The sequence below is a fragment of the Danio aesculapii genome, chromosome 20, assembly GCF_903798145.1.
Source record: "Danio aesculapii chromosome 20, fDanAes4.1, whole genome shotgun sequence".
In the NCBI taxonomy this organism is placed as follows: Eukaryota; Metazoa; Chordata; class Actinopteri; order Cypriniformes; family Danionidae; genus Danio; species Danio aesculapii.
In genome coordinates, this window is record NC_079454.1 from 49,261,543 (window position 1) to 49,279,348 (window position 17,806).

At 38.0% G+C, this 17,806-nt stretch overlaps 1 protein-coding gene across 1 annotated transcript in view; it reads left to right on the plus strand.

The window, feature by feature from the left end:
- The first annotated feature begins 7,274 nt into the window (after positions 1-7,274).
- The window catches only part of gfus.3 (GDP-L-fucose synthase, tandem duplicate 3), a 55,048-nt gene continuing 44,516 nt past the window's right edge, over positions 7,275-17,806 (plus strand). The window contains exon 1 of the mRNA XM_056481362.1: positions 7,275-7,382. Coding sequence (XP_056337337.1) covers positions 7,311-7,382 — 72 coding nt within the window. The 5' untranslated portion in view covers positions 7,275-7,310. The remainder of the gene's footprint in view (positions 7,383-17,806) is intronic.

A 17,806-nucleotide genomic window follows, 5' to 3' on the forward strand; every position in this document is an offset into this window, starting at 1 on the left:
TTGCTTTCGTTTTCGGAGCCGTCGTTAATTTTGTGCGCCCAGCCGAGCGAGAGACATTTAATAATTCATTATTTAATCTAAACGTCTCTTTAAAAAAGCTTTACTTGACTAAAGGTAAAGAAAACTTTACTAAACACTCAAAGAGGATGATTAGAACCAGGGCTTGACATTAAATTCACATTAAAACATTAAAAAGTTTTTAATTCAACAAAACATTTCTATAAAAATTTGACATTTAAAGAAGAACTATTGTCTAGAATATGCACGGTAATCTGTCCTGGCTGAAGGTCCCAGATCACCAGTTAACCACACATAAACAGGGAGGTAATCTCATATTAAAGCAATGTTATTGTAAAAAATATATATAATTAAACTATATTAACAGAAATTACTGCAAGCAAAAGAAAGCAAGTAAAAACATACAGTGTGTGATAATGTAAGGATGATCACGTGCACACGGTTAATGCTAGGCCTGTTAATAATCTGTTTAAAGAATAATTAAAACGAAAGCAGTGACCGCTGCTGCTTACAAAAGGATATATAAGGCTATATATTTTAAAATCTTGAGCTCTTGAAAGCAGCAGGACTGTGGGTGCACGATCATCACTGCTTGTCCAGTCTATTTCAAAGAGAACCGATTGCATCAGTTATGTTTCCTCTAGGCACGGTTGCTTTGCGCAAGTAAACGGGAGCGCGCACGCTTTTTAACACTAACTGTTCTCATTTGCTGTATATTTTATTAATTTGATGGCCACAGTGGAATGAACCGCCAACTTATCCAGCATATGTTTTACGCAGCGGATATCCTTCCAGCCACAACCCAATACTGGGAGACACCCATACACACACTTTCACATTCACATTAACTACAGACAATTTAGCTTATTTAATTCCCCTATAGCGCATGTCTTTGGACTGTAGGGGATACCAGAGCACCTTGAGGAAACCAACGGCAACATGGGGAGAACATGCAAACTCCACACTGAAATGCCAATTGAGCCAGCCGGGGCTCAAACCAGCGACCTTCTTGCTGTGAGGTGACAGTGCTAACCACTGCGCCACCATGACGCCAGTTATATTAATTATTATAGTTTAAGATTGTTGGTTCTGAGATGTATTAGAAATGTATTAAAATAGAATCATATACCATCTTCAACAGTCTTCTGGTCATCAAAATTTGGAAACATTGAGTGGAAGAAAGTATGGCTACTAACAAATACGTTTTTTATAAGTAATAAAGTAAGACAGGTATCTTTTAAAATCTTACACAGAATTTATCCTGTAAAAGAGTTATTTGAACGGTTTGGAGTGGATAGAGAAAACTCTTGTGATTTTTGTGGTATTGTTAAAGAATCTGTTACTCATCTGTTTTTTCAATGTGTTTACTCAAGACTAGTTTAGATTGATGCTTCTAACTTTATTTCAAGAACATTTGGTACACAAATACAAATTGGGTTATATGATGTCATATTTGCTTTAGTACAAGATGGAATTGATTCAAAAAGTACAACATATTTTCTTATACAACTGATAATATTACTTGGAAAATATCATATTCATGTAAAGAAATGGGCCAAAGCTAAGCCAAATTTTGAACATTTTATAAAAGAGATTAAACAATACGGTACTACATTATGTAACATTAAAAACAGAAAAGCAAAAAAAAAAAAAAAACATATGAAGCATTAAATAACTTTCAATTGATTGAATAAAAGTTTTATTTTTTAATTAATATTATCTTACATTTTCTTTTCTTTACCTCTGGTATTTATTTATAATTTGTATTACTGAGATAATTTCTCAAATTTTATTTTATTTATTTTTGTTTTGTTCATAATTGTTGTGAGATGTATTCTCTTGTACTAAGTTTGTACATATTTACAATAACAAATAAATAAATAAATGAATAAATAAATATATAAATAAATAAACAAATAAATAAATAAATAAATAAATAAATAATAAGATTGTTGGTTTTGACATATTTGTTCCTTGAAATGTCCATGCCTTTGAAAGTAAAGTTAAAATTCATTGTCCATTTCAATGAATCAAAGTAAAAATGAATCAAAGTCAAAAGTAAAAGTATCAACAAACGCATTCTCAAGCCCATCATGGTCAAAAAAAAGTTTGTCTGACCTTCTGCGCCCCCAAGATCATCACTAGGAGAGTATAAATACACTATATTTATGAAACAAAATTACAACCAAAAATGGCTCCTACATATACACTGTAAAACTCAAAAAGTTAAGGTAACTCAAACCATTTGATGAAACCGATTGCAACAAACCCTTTAGACTCAAAAACTAATCCTGATGAGTACTGTGAACTTAATCCATTTGAGTAAACGAAGCAATCTGAGCACAGTAAAACCCAATAAATGAAGAGAACTCAAACCAACAGAGTACTGTAAAACCCAATAAGTTAAGGCAACTCAAACCATTTGATGAAACCGATTGCTACAAACCATTTGAGTTAAAAAACTAATCTGAGTACTGTGAACTTACTCCATTTAAGTTGAAGTAATGAGCTATTTAATTAACCCATAACCTTCAACACTGAGTTCAAAACTCTTTTTTTAGATTAGGTTAGATTCAACTTTATTGTCATTACACATGTACAAGTACAAGGCAACGAAATGCAGTTTCGGTCTAACCAGCAGTGCAATAGCAGCAAGTGCAGGATACAGGTATAAGATATAAAGTGCAGTTATAGAAAAACTATGGTGATATTTACAGATGGATGCACTATGAACACAGATGGATCTACTATGAACAATATTTTCAAATGAGTAGAATTATCTTTCAGTCGATTGAGTTAACTACACTAATTTCATTTGAGAAAGTTGACAAATGGGTTTTACAGTGTGTGAATGAGTTGTTTGTTAATAAATGAAATTATCTACATATTATCTCCGGCCACCCAAGCCATAGACTCTTCCCTCTGCTACCCTCAGGCAGACGGTTCCGCAGCATCCGGTCACGCACCAGACGACTGAAGGAAAGTTTCTTCCCTCAGACTATCAGGCTAATGAACACTTAACACACCTCCACACAAACTCTTCCACACCCCTCACTGCACACCATCAACATGTAGCATGCACTGCATTAACCAATCCATACGTAAAACAATACTGCCTACATATATGTGTACACCTGTTCATTGTACATATTGCTGTCAACATTGCCAAATTTGCATTGTCCTGTTTTTTGGAGTATGCTGTTTTATGTTGTTGTATTTTGCACTGTCATTGTATTTGCACTGTCTGTATTTTCTGTATTGTCTGGAGCCAGCACCTAAGCTTTTCACTCATCACAGCACACGTGCTCTTGATGATGTGACAATAAAAGGGATTTGATTTGATTATATTGTTGTAAATTGGTTTTAATAATTGCTGTAGTAGTGTTTGTAACCTTAACATTGCCTCTCTTTCACAGGACACTCCGCTCTAATTATGTACTGACATGCCCTGGGATTGGCAATGGAGATCAGGATGTCTTTTGAAGAGAGTGAAAAGTGTGTAGAGCAAAATGACTGTTGGCGTTCTGCCTGCTGTTATTAAGAAAAATAGACTGCCGTAAGTGTTACTTTAGCTGCGTGGTCCCCTTTTGCCCATTCATGTTGTGTAAAGTATGTGAACTCTTATTTAGCCATCTAATGGTTATCTCCCCTTTTTGTTTCTTTGTTAGTTCAGTTTTAAATAGTATTGTAAATACTCACCGTGTTAAGGCAGGGTTGAACTCCACAGTTTTCTTGTTGTAAATCTTTTCTCTTGTTTTTGATATAGCCAGGGGGCTAATTAAAATCCATGCGCAATCAAAATAAAGTTATTTTCAATGTTAGTATCAGTGTGTCAGTCTTAAGGATATCTATCAGCTAGTGTGCTCCAAAACAGTGATCCACATTTAGAGGATATAAACAGCAAAGGTTTGCATTTCTTCATTTGTCAAAATTGGTCTACCCTTTTTCCTCCTCATACTTCAGTTTCTCATCAGATTTTCTGACTAATAAAATACTCTATATAACTGACTTAATGAAAAGGATCACTGCTGCTTGTTCAAACTACCTGTTTAAAATGTGCTGAAACAACTAAATTCTTGTCATTTCATTGGCCAATTTATTTGTTTTATGTTCAGTCTGCAAATTTGTAAACCATTAATTTACATGAAGGAATTGCGTTGGGACAACATGAAGGAACTATGTTGGTCTAACTATCTAGTTAGGGGATTTGTAGTTCCCAGTAAGCTTTGCGTGGGATTGAATTAACAGAGGGAAATGTTGACAATAAAAGTAATCTTAGGTGCTTGAAGTTAATAGAATGACTTGTTAGAGTTTAATCACTTTAGCTTGAAGATTTAAAAGAAACCCATGTAATGCTTTGAGATTACCACCTTGGGTGTTGGCAGTTTGTTTGTTGCTTTTGCATGCAGTTTGTTGCTTTGCTCAGTGAGCAATAACTGTCCTAAGTTAATTAGTTCTGAGATCAGTCTCAATCAACTGTATATTTAACTCATGAAATATGCTTAAAAATAGCTCTTAGTTCATTTAGAATAACTTCAAGAGACTTTGAAATGTACGACACACCATAGGCATCCATGATATTATCAAATCTTTGAGTTTAAGCTATTAATAAAATCATGTTGGACCAACTCAATTGCATTTAATTGTGCAAATAGTTTTTTTTTTTAAGTTGGTATGATGGAAATCCTTCCCTCAATTAAATTGAGTTCAAGTGAAGGGTGCACAAAGAGTGTGCAAAATGCCCAACGCCAATACAAACTATTTTTAAAATGCACTTCTAATCTCAAGTGTAAAGAATGGGTTTTTAACTACAGCGGTTCGAACTGTAGCTCTGGCGAATGACTAAAAGGTTATCAGTATGATGGTGGAAACACTTAATTTCTAGTCAAACCATCCTTCTGCAATCTTATACCAAAAACAGAAATAGGGGCAGTTATAATAGCTAAAAATGTGGGAGAGTGTTGATATTATGTGATTGTATTGTATTGCAATATGGAGCAATTGAATGTTGATGTTAAATCAAAAGTAATTCACAAATACTTGAAAATCAAATGATTTAATTACAATAATTCTCTATGGTTACAACTGAATTAGTTAGAAACTGTATAAAATGATAAAATATGAAATGATAAAAACACATGATTTTAACAGTACAGAGTTTAAATGTAAAATAAAGTTACCTGAGAGAGAGGGAGAGACAGGGGGAGAGAGAGAGACAAAGAGAGTAGGTCCCAAAGATAACCTGATAGCAGCAGAGTCAGAGAAGATAGACTCCAGGAGAGGAACAGAGCAGGAAAAGCCAACACAATCTCATGGCAATTTGTAACTTTTTGATTTAGTGGCTGATTCCTATGAATTTGTACGATCTAATTCGTACAATATAATACGATTAGCTCATCCTCCAATGACGGTTGGGTTTAAGGGTGGGGTTAGGTGCCACGCCTCCTTTTTAAAATCTTACAAATTCGAACGACTGAACTGGTATGAATTTGTACGAATTCGCCACTAAACTGACAAATGTAAAATACTTACGCTTTCTCGTGAGATCAGGCTGGGAAAAGCACAGAGCAGGAAGAGAGACAAAGCAAAGTTTAACATCTATTTTGTCTCTTTCTTGACCATGTGACCAAAGCCCAAATGCTGAGACATACAAACTGACCAATCAACATATGACCACATTGTAAACCCTCAAAGTCCACGTATTAACCTGGCCCTGATCTAATCAGTATCTGCCTTTGGAATCTGTATGGACCTTCTTGGTGAAAAAGACATGTTTGCCGTATAAACAAATGCATATGATAAATTTCATTCCTATACACAAGCGACGCGTTCTTGAGTGATCAGGCCCTTTAAGCTGCCTAAATACTAGTTACCAGCAATAGTTTGCTCTCTTGTAATATTATGAATTGGTTCTGCAAAAATATGGGATAAATATACAGTGAAAAAAGCGATTAATTGACTTAATGAGTAAACTCGTTGCCTCATAATTAAGTAAACAAACTGTGCATAATCATACATGTCAATTTAAGACAATGAGTTCACTGAATTTTTTTACTAAAGTCAAGTAACTAATTGATTTATACAGTTAAAAAAAGAAAAAGTTGCTGAATTATGTTATAATGTTTGTTTTAGTATCTTTATTGTTGTTGTTAGAAGTATTATTGAAAATGTATGTATTGTTATCAATGTAACTGTTTTAGTTTACAGTGGCACCTGAATTAGGATTGAACTCTAATTGAATTAGGATTAAAGTCCTTCTCTATATGATTCAATTATGTTTTTTGTAGTTAAGTGATGTATAAATAAGCAGAACAACATATTCAGTAATACATTAATTATCATTTTTATTATTAGAAATTACCAGAATTCTAGAACTACTTGAATTACCAAAGTGGGCATTCTCACCGTTCTAATATAAGTTGTGATATTGTCACGTCATATTTATATTTATTGATATATTACTGATATATTTAATAATAGTTGGATAACAGTACACAGTGGTTAAATGGTAAACATTTCACTTAATTCTGATTGACTGATTGGAACGTTGTTCCAGGGTCAACATATGCTCACCGGCTACTTAAGGTACACCTGACGAACAGCTCGTTAATGCAAATTTCTAACCAGCCAATCACATGGCAGCAACTCAATGCATTTAGGCATGTAGACATGGTCAAGATGATCTGCTGCAGTTCAAACCGAGCGTGTGGTAATTCTAGGTAGAAACAATATGAACTCTTGTGTTTTATAATTTTAATAATGTAACAATGTAAGAATAAATATACACATATTTAGAAAAAGTCAGAGAATCATAGTAATGTGTTTTAATTCAATACATTTATTAAATTGCAAAAATTAAAAATGCTCAAAATGACCACCTTATTAGTTCTAGTGTTAAGGCCCAATCCCAACACTATTTTATATCCCTACACCTCCCCTTGGCCCTTGAAACAGAGTGTGAAGGGGTAAGATTGGCAATAGCCCTGTAAGAAATGAGACACTACTACTATGACTAGACACGTCATCACATGTCATCACTAACTCACGACACAGCAAACAAGACACAAGCTCGTTTAACAGATTACTTTCTCTCAGTATCAATTTACACTGTATTAGAATGAATGCTGTTTGTAAATGTAAATGTAAATAGTAAATGAGCCTCCAGGTTTCTTCAGGCATCCTGTTATGACTAGTGGATCATGTTGCAAGAGCCCAAAACTGCACTGTGTATTTACTCTGTGATCATTTTCATGGATGTTAAAAACAAGGAAACTACATTAACATTATACCAGATGTATTGTAAAAAGCTAATTCCCTGCCAGCAGACCACTCTGACAAACCGGCTTATTCTGTCAAGGCATCAGGTAATGTTACTAACATTTAAAGTATATTGTTGAATATTTTGCAGTGTTTATTATAAGGGACTAATGCTAGTGAAGTTTAGCAATTGTTTTAAAAACATTTCTTTGAAGATCATGACTGTAACACATTAACAGCATTATGAATGTACGAAATCAAATGCTTTTTGTAGTAAAAAATCCTTATTTATGTCCATTTTTTATATTTTCCTTGCTGTTCTGCAGCCATGTTGCTGCTAAACACTAAAAATGCTGGGTTCAACACAATTGATGTGTTGGGACAACATTAAGGAATTAAGTTAACTTATTAGTTTTGACTAATATAGGTGGATTGAACATAAAACAATTAAGTTTTCTGCAAAAAAAAACTCTAGAATGTGTTGTTTCGGCTCAATTTAAATAAGTAGCTTGAACAAACTTTTTAGTGTAGCTGGTAAAGTGAAATCTTCATTTGAAGGGTTTTATGGAACTTCCCTTTACACCTACACCTCCAAGCTAAAGAGAATTGGGACACCCCTTCACATGAAAGCACAAACCGAGGGGTAGGGGTAAGTGAAAGGACTAAATTGGGATTCGGGCTGAATTTTTAAATCTGAGTATTGCCAGCATGGACAGACACCGGTAACTGACCAAATCATGACATACACTCACCAGCCACTTTAATAGGTACACCTGTCCAACTGCTCGTTAATGCAAATTTCTAATCAGCCAATCACATGGCAGCAACTCAATGCATCTAGGCATGCAGACATTATCAAGACGATCTGCTGCATTCCAAACCGAGCATCAGAATGGAGAAGAAAGGTGACTTAAGTAACTTTGAACAAGGAATGGTTGTTGGTGCCAGACGGGCTGGTCTGAGTACTTCAGAAACTGCTGATCTTCTGGAATTTTCACGCACAAACATCTCAGGGTTTTACAGAGAAAATATCCAGTGAGCGGCAGTTCTGTGTGCCCCTTGATGATGCCAGAGATTAGAGTAGAATGGCCAGACTGGTACCAGCTGATAGAAAGGCAACAGTAACTCAAATAAGCACTCGTTACAACAGAGGTCTGCAGAAGAGCATCTCTAAACGCACAACATGTTGAACCTTAAGACGGATGGGCTACAGCAGCAGAAGACCACACCGGGTGCCACTCCTGTCAGCTGAGAACAGGAAACTGAGGCTACAATTCACACAGGCTCACCAAAACTGGACAGTAGAAGATTGGAGAAACGTTGCCTGGTCTGATGAGTCTCGATTTCTGCTGCCACATTTGGATGGTAGGGTCAGAATTTGGCATCAATAACATGAAAGCATGGATCCATCCTGCCTTGTATCAATGGTTCAGGCTGGTGGTCGTGGTGTAATGGTGTGGGGGATATATTCTTGGCACACTTTGGGCTCATTACTTCCAATTGAGCATCATGTCAACACCACAGCCTACCTGAGTATTGTTGCTGACCATGTCCATCCCTTTATGACCACAGTGTACACATCTTCTGATGGCTATTTCCAGCAGGATAATACACCATGTCATAAAGCGCAAATCATCTCAGACTGATTTCCTGAACATGACAATGAGTTCACTGTAGTGAAATGGCCTCCACAGCCACCAGATCTCAATCCAATAGAGTACCTTTGGGATGTGGTGGAACGGGAGATTCGCACCATGGATGTGCAGCCGACAAATCTGTAGCGTTAAGCTATCATGTGAATACTGGGCAAAAATCTCTGAGGATTATTTCTAGTACCTTGTTGAATCTATGCCATGAAGAATTAAGCCAGTTCTTAAGGCAAAAGAGGGTCCAACCCGATACAAGTAAGGTGTACCTAATAAAGTGGCCGGTAAGTCAAAACTCTCTATAGGACATTGTCGGTATTGCAATAGAGCGCTGAATCTCATTGTGTGGTTTTAATTTTTGGATGTGTGACAGATCATAAAATCTATAACGTTGTTGGTCTGTTTAGTATGACTCCATTAAGAATCCTAAACCCCATCAGCTTGAAAAGTTGCACAGACATGCAAAAATCTTGATCTTGCCATCAAACTTCCCTCATAATGTAATAGATGTAAATAATTAGGTATATAACAACATGAGTGTCCATAATAAAACACCCTGCATACGCTATTAAATATCATAAATATACATCGACATGCTATTTACCAAAAAGTGCCAAACGGAGCTTGTTGAACATCCACATCAGGAATGAATAAACCCATTGTCGTCATGCAGACTTCAGCTGCAACCTGCCTGTCAATATTGAATTAACATGAACACCTTGATTAGCTGGTTTGGGTACAGCATGTTTAGATTATAGTTGAAACTGAAATCTGCTTTATATCATCCCTTCAGGAGCAGGGTTGGCCATTTCTAACCAACAGATTTTGATTTTATGACAACCAAGTAGCTACTGACAAAGACTATGTATTGTCTTTGTTCTAAATGATGTAATAAAAAATTAATGAAATTAAATTATACATTGACATACAAGTGGTCATGCTAGAAAAGTGTGATTAAACAGGCCAAGATCAGTGCACAAAATAATCATCACAGTATTTTATGCACACTTTTGTAACACTATTTTTATAGTCTACTATAGACACTGAACTACAGTAAGTGCATCTTTACAACCACTTTTTAACTGGCAGTCATTTGAGTTTTACAGATTTTCAGATTTGCTAAGCAGCACATCTTGTTTATGGTGTTAAAACAGTTCTGTCTGTTTCCTAGTCAGATGTAAATTGTATTGGAGGGAATCAGGGCTCGCGGACTCGACATCCCAGGGCTATTGCTTTTTCCAGTCGGGCTACTAAAGTCCATCTCTACATGCGTGATGGGATATCTTGAGGAAAAATATATTTCAATGCCTTTACATTCACTCACAAATTAGATTATCATGTATGCACTGTGCTGCTGATATGACAGCAATAAATACACTTTATTAACTTGAAAAAAGCCACAAAAGGTTATAAACAATTACCTCCCAAATAACAATGCGCATCACTGAAGCACACAAACACTCGTCCCTCACTCAGAGATCCCACTGACACAAAGATTCAGATACAGAGATAGCCTGAGCTAAGATTTAAATCTAATAATTATATGTTTTATATTTAAAATAAGGTTAACGTGTCTATAGCAGCTGCTTAATCTAAACATCCTGATTCGTTATGCTAGCTATCGCATGCCACAGATTTTTCAGTTCATCAGCACCAAATAATGACTTCAACAAAGTGTCTAAGGTTTTTAAAACATGACTTTATTGGGGACGATTTGTACAGACCTGTACAGTTTAATAGGACATGCAACCAAGACGTTTCACATCACGAGGCCTGTCTAAGCTATGCTATATCTAAAATGTCATATCTTTATGTAATTATTCAATATTAAGATCAATATAGGTTAGTTAGTCGGTCAGACTGTAAATAAATAATTAATTTTTAAATTATGTCTGTGGAAAACACATGCTGTCCGTGAAATGTCAGATTTTTTTAAAATTACACTTAAAGAGATAGTTAAAGAGGGTGGCACGGTGGCGCAGTGGGTAGAGCTGTCGCCTCACAACAAGAAGGTCGCTGGTTCGAGCCTCGGCTGGGTCAGTTGACATTTGTGTGGAGTTTGCATGTTCTCCTTGTGTTCGTGTGTGTTTCCTCCAGGTCCTTCGAATTCCCTTCACAAGTCCAAAGACATGCGCTTTAGGTGAATTGGGTAAGCTAAACAGTCTGTATGCGTGTGAATTTAAGTGTATGGGTGTTTCCCAGTGATGGGTTGCAGCTGGAAGGGCATTCACTTCGTAAAACATATGCTGGATAAGTTGGTGGTTCGTTCCACTGTGTCGACCCCAGACTAATAAAAGGGCCGAAAAGAAAATGAATGAATGAGATAGCTAAAGGGCAGTTCATTTTTCATAAGCATGTCATGCAGATAGATCAATATCTCATCTTGGTTCATACCCATGACAATTTTCTAAAAAACTGAACCAAGCTATTTTTTTGGCTCCCTTTCCTGCTTGATGGAAATTTCCAGTCAAAACCTTTGGTTTGGGTTTGGCTCTGACAGTTCGTTTGTTAAGAGGGAAATTATTGGTGATGTTATATATTTCAGTTATTCTATATTTCAATTCGATTATTATATAGTTCAGTATGTTCGATAGACCTTGATTTTGTTATTAATTTGACTTTAAAATTTTGACATCTAATCTTATAACCAGTAAATTCAATTCAATTCATGTTTATTTATATAGCGCTTTTCACAATGTATGTTGTGTCAAAACAGCTTAACATAGATCTAGTAAAGTTCAGTTTTCAGAGTTGAAGTTCAGTTTAGTTTAGTGTGGTTTAAGTTAAACAGCTGATAGTCCTAACAATGAAGAGTAAATCCACCGAAGCACAGCTCCACAAGTCCCGATCCAAGCAAGCCAGTGGTGGCAGTGGTGAGGGAAAAAAAAAAACACCAATTGACAAAGTGAAGGGGAAAAAAAAATCCTAGAGAAGAACCAGGCTCAGTTGGGCACGACCATAATTCTTCTGGCCAAACTTCCTGTGTGGAGCTGCAGTCTAGGAACCGGAGGCTGGAGAAGCTGGACATCCATCGTGAAGAAGCTGCAGGTGTGAGTAGGTCATCGGTGGGGGGGGTCACGCTGGCCCAAACAATCAATGCGGGGACTCATCTGTCACGGTGGTCTTTTAGGAATCAGTCTCATGCACTCCATTCCTCCATGACGACCACAGCATCAGCTCGGGATACTGCCTGGTCCAGGATTATGGATATTTTGGGATCATCTCTTCACAGGTCTTGGATCGCATCAATGGTGCTGCATAGTCTTTAGTGGCCTCGGAATGAGTATCCCCAGGTAGAAATAGAGAATAAAGAAAATAATTAGCGTAGCTGCTGTTCATGGTGTATTTAAACGAGATGCAAAAAATAAAGTAATATAAATTAATTAATATAAAATATATTTCTAAATGAAGGTTATACAGTGCGTTGTTAATTGCAGAGCTCTTGATTTTAAAAAAGGAGGAGAATCCCTACAAGTTCTGAAAGAGATCAAGCGTCAGCCAGGTATGAAAAGTAATACAAACATAACTCAAAAGTAACAAAAAACATCACTCATTCATTCATCAATTTTTCTTTAGCTTAGTCCCTTAATTCATCAGGGGTCACCACAGCAAAATGAACTGCCAATTTATCCAGCATATGTTTTACACAGCGAATGCCCTACTAGCTGCAACCAGCTGGGAAACACCCACACTCACTCATTCACACACATACACCAATCTCAATTTAGTTTATTCAATTCACCTATAGTGCATGTGTTTGGACTGTGAGGGAAACTGGAGCACCCAGAGGAAACCCACGCCAACACAGGGAGAACATGCAAACTCCACACAAAATTGCCAACTGACCCAGCCGGAACTTGAATCAGCGACCTTCCTGCTGTGAGGTGATAGTGCTAACCACTGAGCCACCGTCTCGCCCCAAAACATAGAATTTACAGTTTGTTCCTTAAGGTTTACTATGCACTTGATATAATATATGCCATCATTCTAGGTAAACTGTGCACACTAAATAGTCATTACATCTTAACTGGAGCTTGTGATTTATTCACAAGAGGTTAAATGCACATTCCAGAACTTTTTCATTTAATGTTAACCAGTGCTCATATATTGACCTTTGAGGTAAGAGTGGGCGCAGCCATTGGAACGTTATTGGCATAAGACTTACGGTTTCATTCATTTTTTTAGCCATTCAAAAAAAGCTTGTTATTGTAGGGATGAATTTTACTCAGACTTAAATGTTCCCGGTAATAAAACAAGAACCCTGGAATCTGAAGAAAAAGGCCCAGGATGGACTTTTTGACACATGAACTTGAACTTGCTTCCCCTCTGATATTAATAAATACTTAGGTGTGACTGGTATGGGCCAGTATGGGTATACTGGTATGGGATGAAAACCATTTTCAAGGTATACCACGATTTGGAAGTCAAGGTTTTAAAACCGCCAACATTTTCTGCTATACCTTTTTTTTCTTTGTAGGAGAACAGTATCTCCAACAGAAAATCAGAATCAGAATCAGTTTTATTGCTAAGTGTGCTTCACACACACAAGGAATTTGTTTTGGCTACAGAAGCTTCCAGTGTACATAAAGTGACAAGTGACAACACAAAATAATAATAAGTGCGTATGAGAAAATATTGCACATATTAATTGCAGAGTAGGAGAATATTTAAATGTTCATAAGGTAGACGGCCTGAGGAAAGAACCTTTTCCTGTGTCTGGCTGTTTTTGTGCTTGGTGCTCTGAAGCGCCGACCAGACGGTAACAGTTTTGAACAGGTAGTGTGCTGGGTGTGAGGGGTCCAGAGTGATTTTGCGAGCCCTTTTACTAACTCTGGGAGAGTACAGTTCTTGAAGTGTAGGAAGGGTTGTGCCAGTGATTCGTTCAGCAGTCCGGACTATTCGCTGTACAAAAGATATCCAAAATGTTTCCTAAAATAAAATATATTGTCTTCAAAGGAGAATTTTTTTTTGTTTTTTTACTTTGGCATTTAAAAATATTTTGTTTTAGATCAGTAACCATGATACCGTGAAACCGTGATCTTTTTATCCAAGGTTATCATACCATCAGAATTTTACACGGGCCCATGCCTAGACTGGTAATGTGGTTTAGTTCAATATCTTTGATAAATTGATTAAATCCCAATAGATGAGTAAATCTTTAAGTCACATGTTAACTTTGACATAAGAACTCTCCCATAGGGTATCTAAAGAGAAGGACAAAATGTCTCTGGGTCGCAAGTTTGTATCCAGACTGGCCCATAGTGCAGAGCTCTCAAGCTCAACCCTTTGTATAATTTGGACATCTAATAAGCTATACTCTTAGAGTTATCTGTGGGTAATTGATGTTGTGCATTTACTTCTGAATTGGCTTTAATTGATTCTTAATTTATTCTGTAATTGGCATGATACGCTTTCATCTGGAAAATAAAGTGTTATGTTTTGATGCATTCTGAATTCTCCTGAAGTTTTTTATATGCAGTAGATTATGTGGAGGATGGTGCTACCTTGATCTATGTACATGATATCCAAACAAATTGCACGAGACTGTTTAGAGCACTCAGAACTTCAGCTCGGAGACTATTCGATTTCTGGTAATCGCTGATTTAGCAAGTTGTATGGAAATGACTAAACTAACTACACTTTTAGTACGAGTGAGCAGGAGGCAACCAGAGTAATTGGGCATTAGTTAACCCTGCATCCTCTGACTAACTTCAGAATGTTAAGATCCTGTCCGTGAGAAACACGTCAGCCCCAGGGTGTAAAAACTCTGCGCGGCATTGGGTCCCTAATGAACGTAAAAGAGGATGGGATCAGATATAAATCAAAACTCTAAATTGATTCATGAAAGACAAATGTGACCCATTCCTGATTAGAAATACGGTCTAAATTTGACTGTCACTTTAAATTTGAGTCCGACTGAATTTGGAGTTGAGAACAAATATAAATAAATTCTAATAAATAACAATTCTTTTTAGAAGTGCTAGACCCACGCATTTAACCATTGACCATTTATCAGATTCTGTCGTTGGGCCAATAGAATGGAACCCTATATTATACTGCTTGATGTTGCAAACTGGACTTTGCTTATTATGTTATTTTTATTCTTCTGTATACTCATGAACACTCATGAAGTAGCTTAACCGTTTTCTGCCATTTTTTATTCCCCATAGACCAATAAATCGGAAGTCCTGAAGCAACCTCAGAAAAGAGCTTGCATCTGAATGGCAGAATAAGGTAATACCATAGATTGTAAAATATATGGATGTAGTATCCGTGACGTCACACATAGGTTCCTGAGAGCGCTAATGAAGATACGTGGGCGTGGCGACCGGCACCTTTTTGTTCATGCGTCATCGCTCCAACCTGGGGTGACCAAATAAGGGCAAAGAGGCAGAGCGTGAGTGGCATTTTGCTTAGACAGATTTTTCTTTGGGAGAAACGCTTAATACTTCATGACCTGCAACTCTTTTGTGTTCAGACCACATGTGCTTGGTTCTATGCTATATCAATAGTGTTTAGTCTTTTAAAAACACTGTTGTAATACACAGAGCCACTAAGCATTGTTCTTATGACGTAGTTCTACAGGAGGAAAATGTGAATTACATTCAAATACTTTAAATATAGTGTGTGTTAAAGTAAAAGCAAGGATATTTATGAAATCCAGGCATAAAACTGTATGACAACATTTCAGATGACTGTTCTAGGGTCTACAGCTAATCAATCTGTCAGATTCTGGAGTGCATTACAGGTCTAAAGAAAATTATAAATGATAAATTATTTTAAATAAAAAAAAAACATTTATAGAGACGGTACACAAGTATATAACTTTACTTACCTGGGAAATGGAGGCCACGTGAATGGTTTGTGAGCACAATTAAGTGCACACAGCATGCCATATTACTAGATAATTGTAAGAAATAATTCCAAAAAGCAACTGACTGTGTAAAGCCACATAAAACAAAACAAAAATACGATGAATATGCGAGTTCAGTGGCTAATCAGCTGGAATCAGCTGAAGTGATGTGACGGCGACCAGCGAGACCTAGCTGTCACTCAAGTGGCCACGCCCCTTATTTATGCAGACCTAATATAACTTAATATAAACGGAAGTGAAAAGTTATAAAAAAAATTTTACCCCACTCGTAAAGGGTAATATTAGCTATATGAACCAAAATCTTTCTTTGTATCAAGTTGTAAATGTTACGGTTACTAAAGTAACCCTTCATTCCCCGAGGGGGGGGGGAACTACTTCCACTATGGGGATTTCGTCAGAAACCAATCATCTGAACGAGTATAAAAATGGGCCAATAAAATGCCAATGAGTTGGCGGCGTCAGCGTGCACAGCTGGCGTTAATGACAATCAGTCATGCTATAAAGACGCAGCTAGTGCAATGCTCTACATCCTTTTCTAGCTGAAGAGACTTTCACGCTCAACAGCTAAGGGACGATCGTTGTGGTGAAGGAACATAGCATTTCCATTCCCCCCCCTCGGGGAACGAAGGGTTACTTTGGTAACCGTAACGTTTCCCTTCGGATGGAGAACTCCAATGCTATGTGGAAACTTCCACTATGGGAAAATCTATGGAAAACACCACAACGAAAGAACCAGAGCGAGCGCACCTACAACGTCCCGAGGCACAGTCTTCCAACGTGTCCCCTGGCCCTTACTTACCTGTTCAGGAACAGCTATATTTTTCGGGGAGTCGCAATAACCCAGTAAAATAGGTTTTAATATGACAGTATGTTGGGAAAGCGTTCAGTCCCGATAGGGAGGACGCTGCGGAGATCACCTGCTACCCGAGGGGAGACCTGGTGACAACCTGTGGACAAGCCCAGAGATGGGGAGTCCATGCAAAAGAATGGTTAGTGGGGAGGGAAGACACGAGCCCACCTAGAAGAGGGGATTAAACCGTGGCTGAGTTAGCGTCTGGGATCGCCTGCGGGGATCACGCATAGCAGGCACCTACACCCAGAACGCGGGCTGACTAGCGGGCATGCCAACAACGTAACGGGCCAACACCTGACTCCTCCGTTGAGTCAGATGCTGGGGGCCTAGGAGGAACTCTGCAGGGTTCGCCAAATGGGGAACAGGACTGACAAAGCTGAAAAAACGCACGTATTTCCAGGTTAGAGCGAATAGTGCAGCAAGCGTGTTTCGACACCAACCGAATTGTTAACTCAATCATCAAGGGTTACCTAATACCCTTGAGGAAACCGGCTCCACTCGCAGATTGTAAAATCTTGCAAATGTATTGGGTGTCACCCAACCCGCAGCTCTACAAAAGTCTGTCAGAGAGGCGCCGCGTGCTAACGCCCAGGAGGATGCAACGCTCCGAGTGGAGTGCGCTCTCAGCCCCAGGGGACACGGCTCACCCTGGCTCTGATAAGCGAGGGAGATGGCATCCACTATCCAGTGGGCCAACCTCTGTTTAGATACGGCACTTCCCTTCTGCCGACCACCATAATAGACAAAGAGGTGGTCAGAGGATCTAAGCTCTGAGTGCGGTCCACATATATTCGCAAAGCGCGAACAGGACACAACAATGAAAGGGCTGGGTCTGCCTCCTCCGCGGGCATCACTTGCAGGCTCACTATCTGATCCTTAAACGGTGTGGTAGGAACCTTGGGCACATAGCCGAATTCTAGGCACAAGTCACTGACCGTAAATGCCTCCAGGTCCCCAACCCTCTTAATCAATGCCAACGCGACCAGCAGAGCTGTCTTCAAGGACAGAAATCTCAAGGATACCGAGTCGAGTGGTTCGAAGTGATCCCCACGTAGGCTTGTTAGAACTACCGCGAGATCCCAAGAGGGCATGAGAGGGGGGCGGGGTGGAAACATCCACCTCGCACCTCTGAGGAACCGGATGATGAGGTTCTGCCTC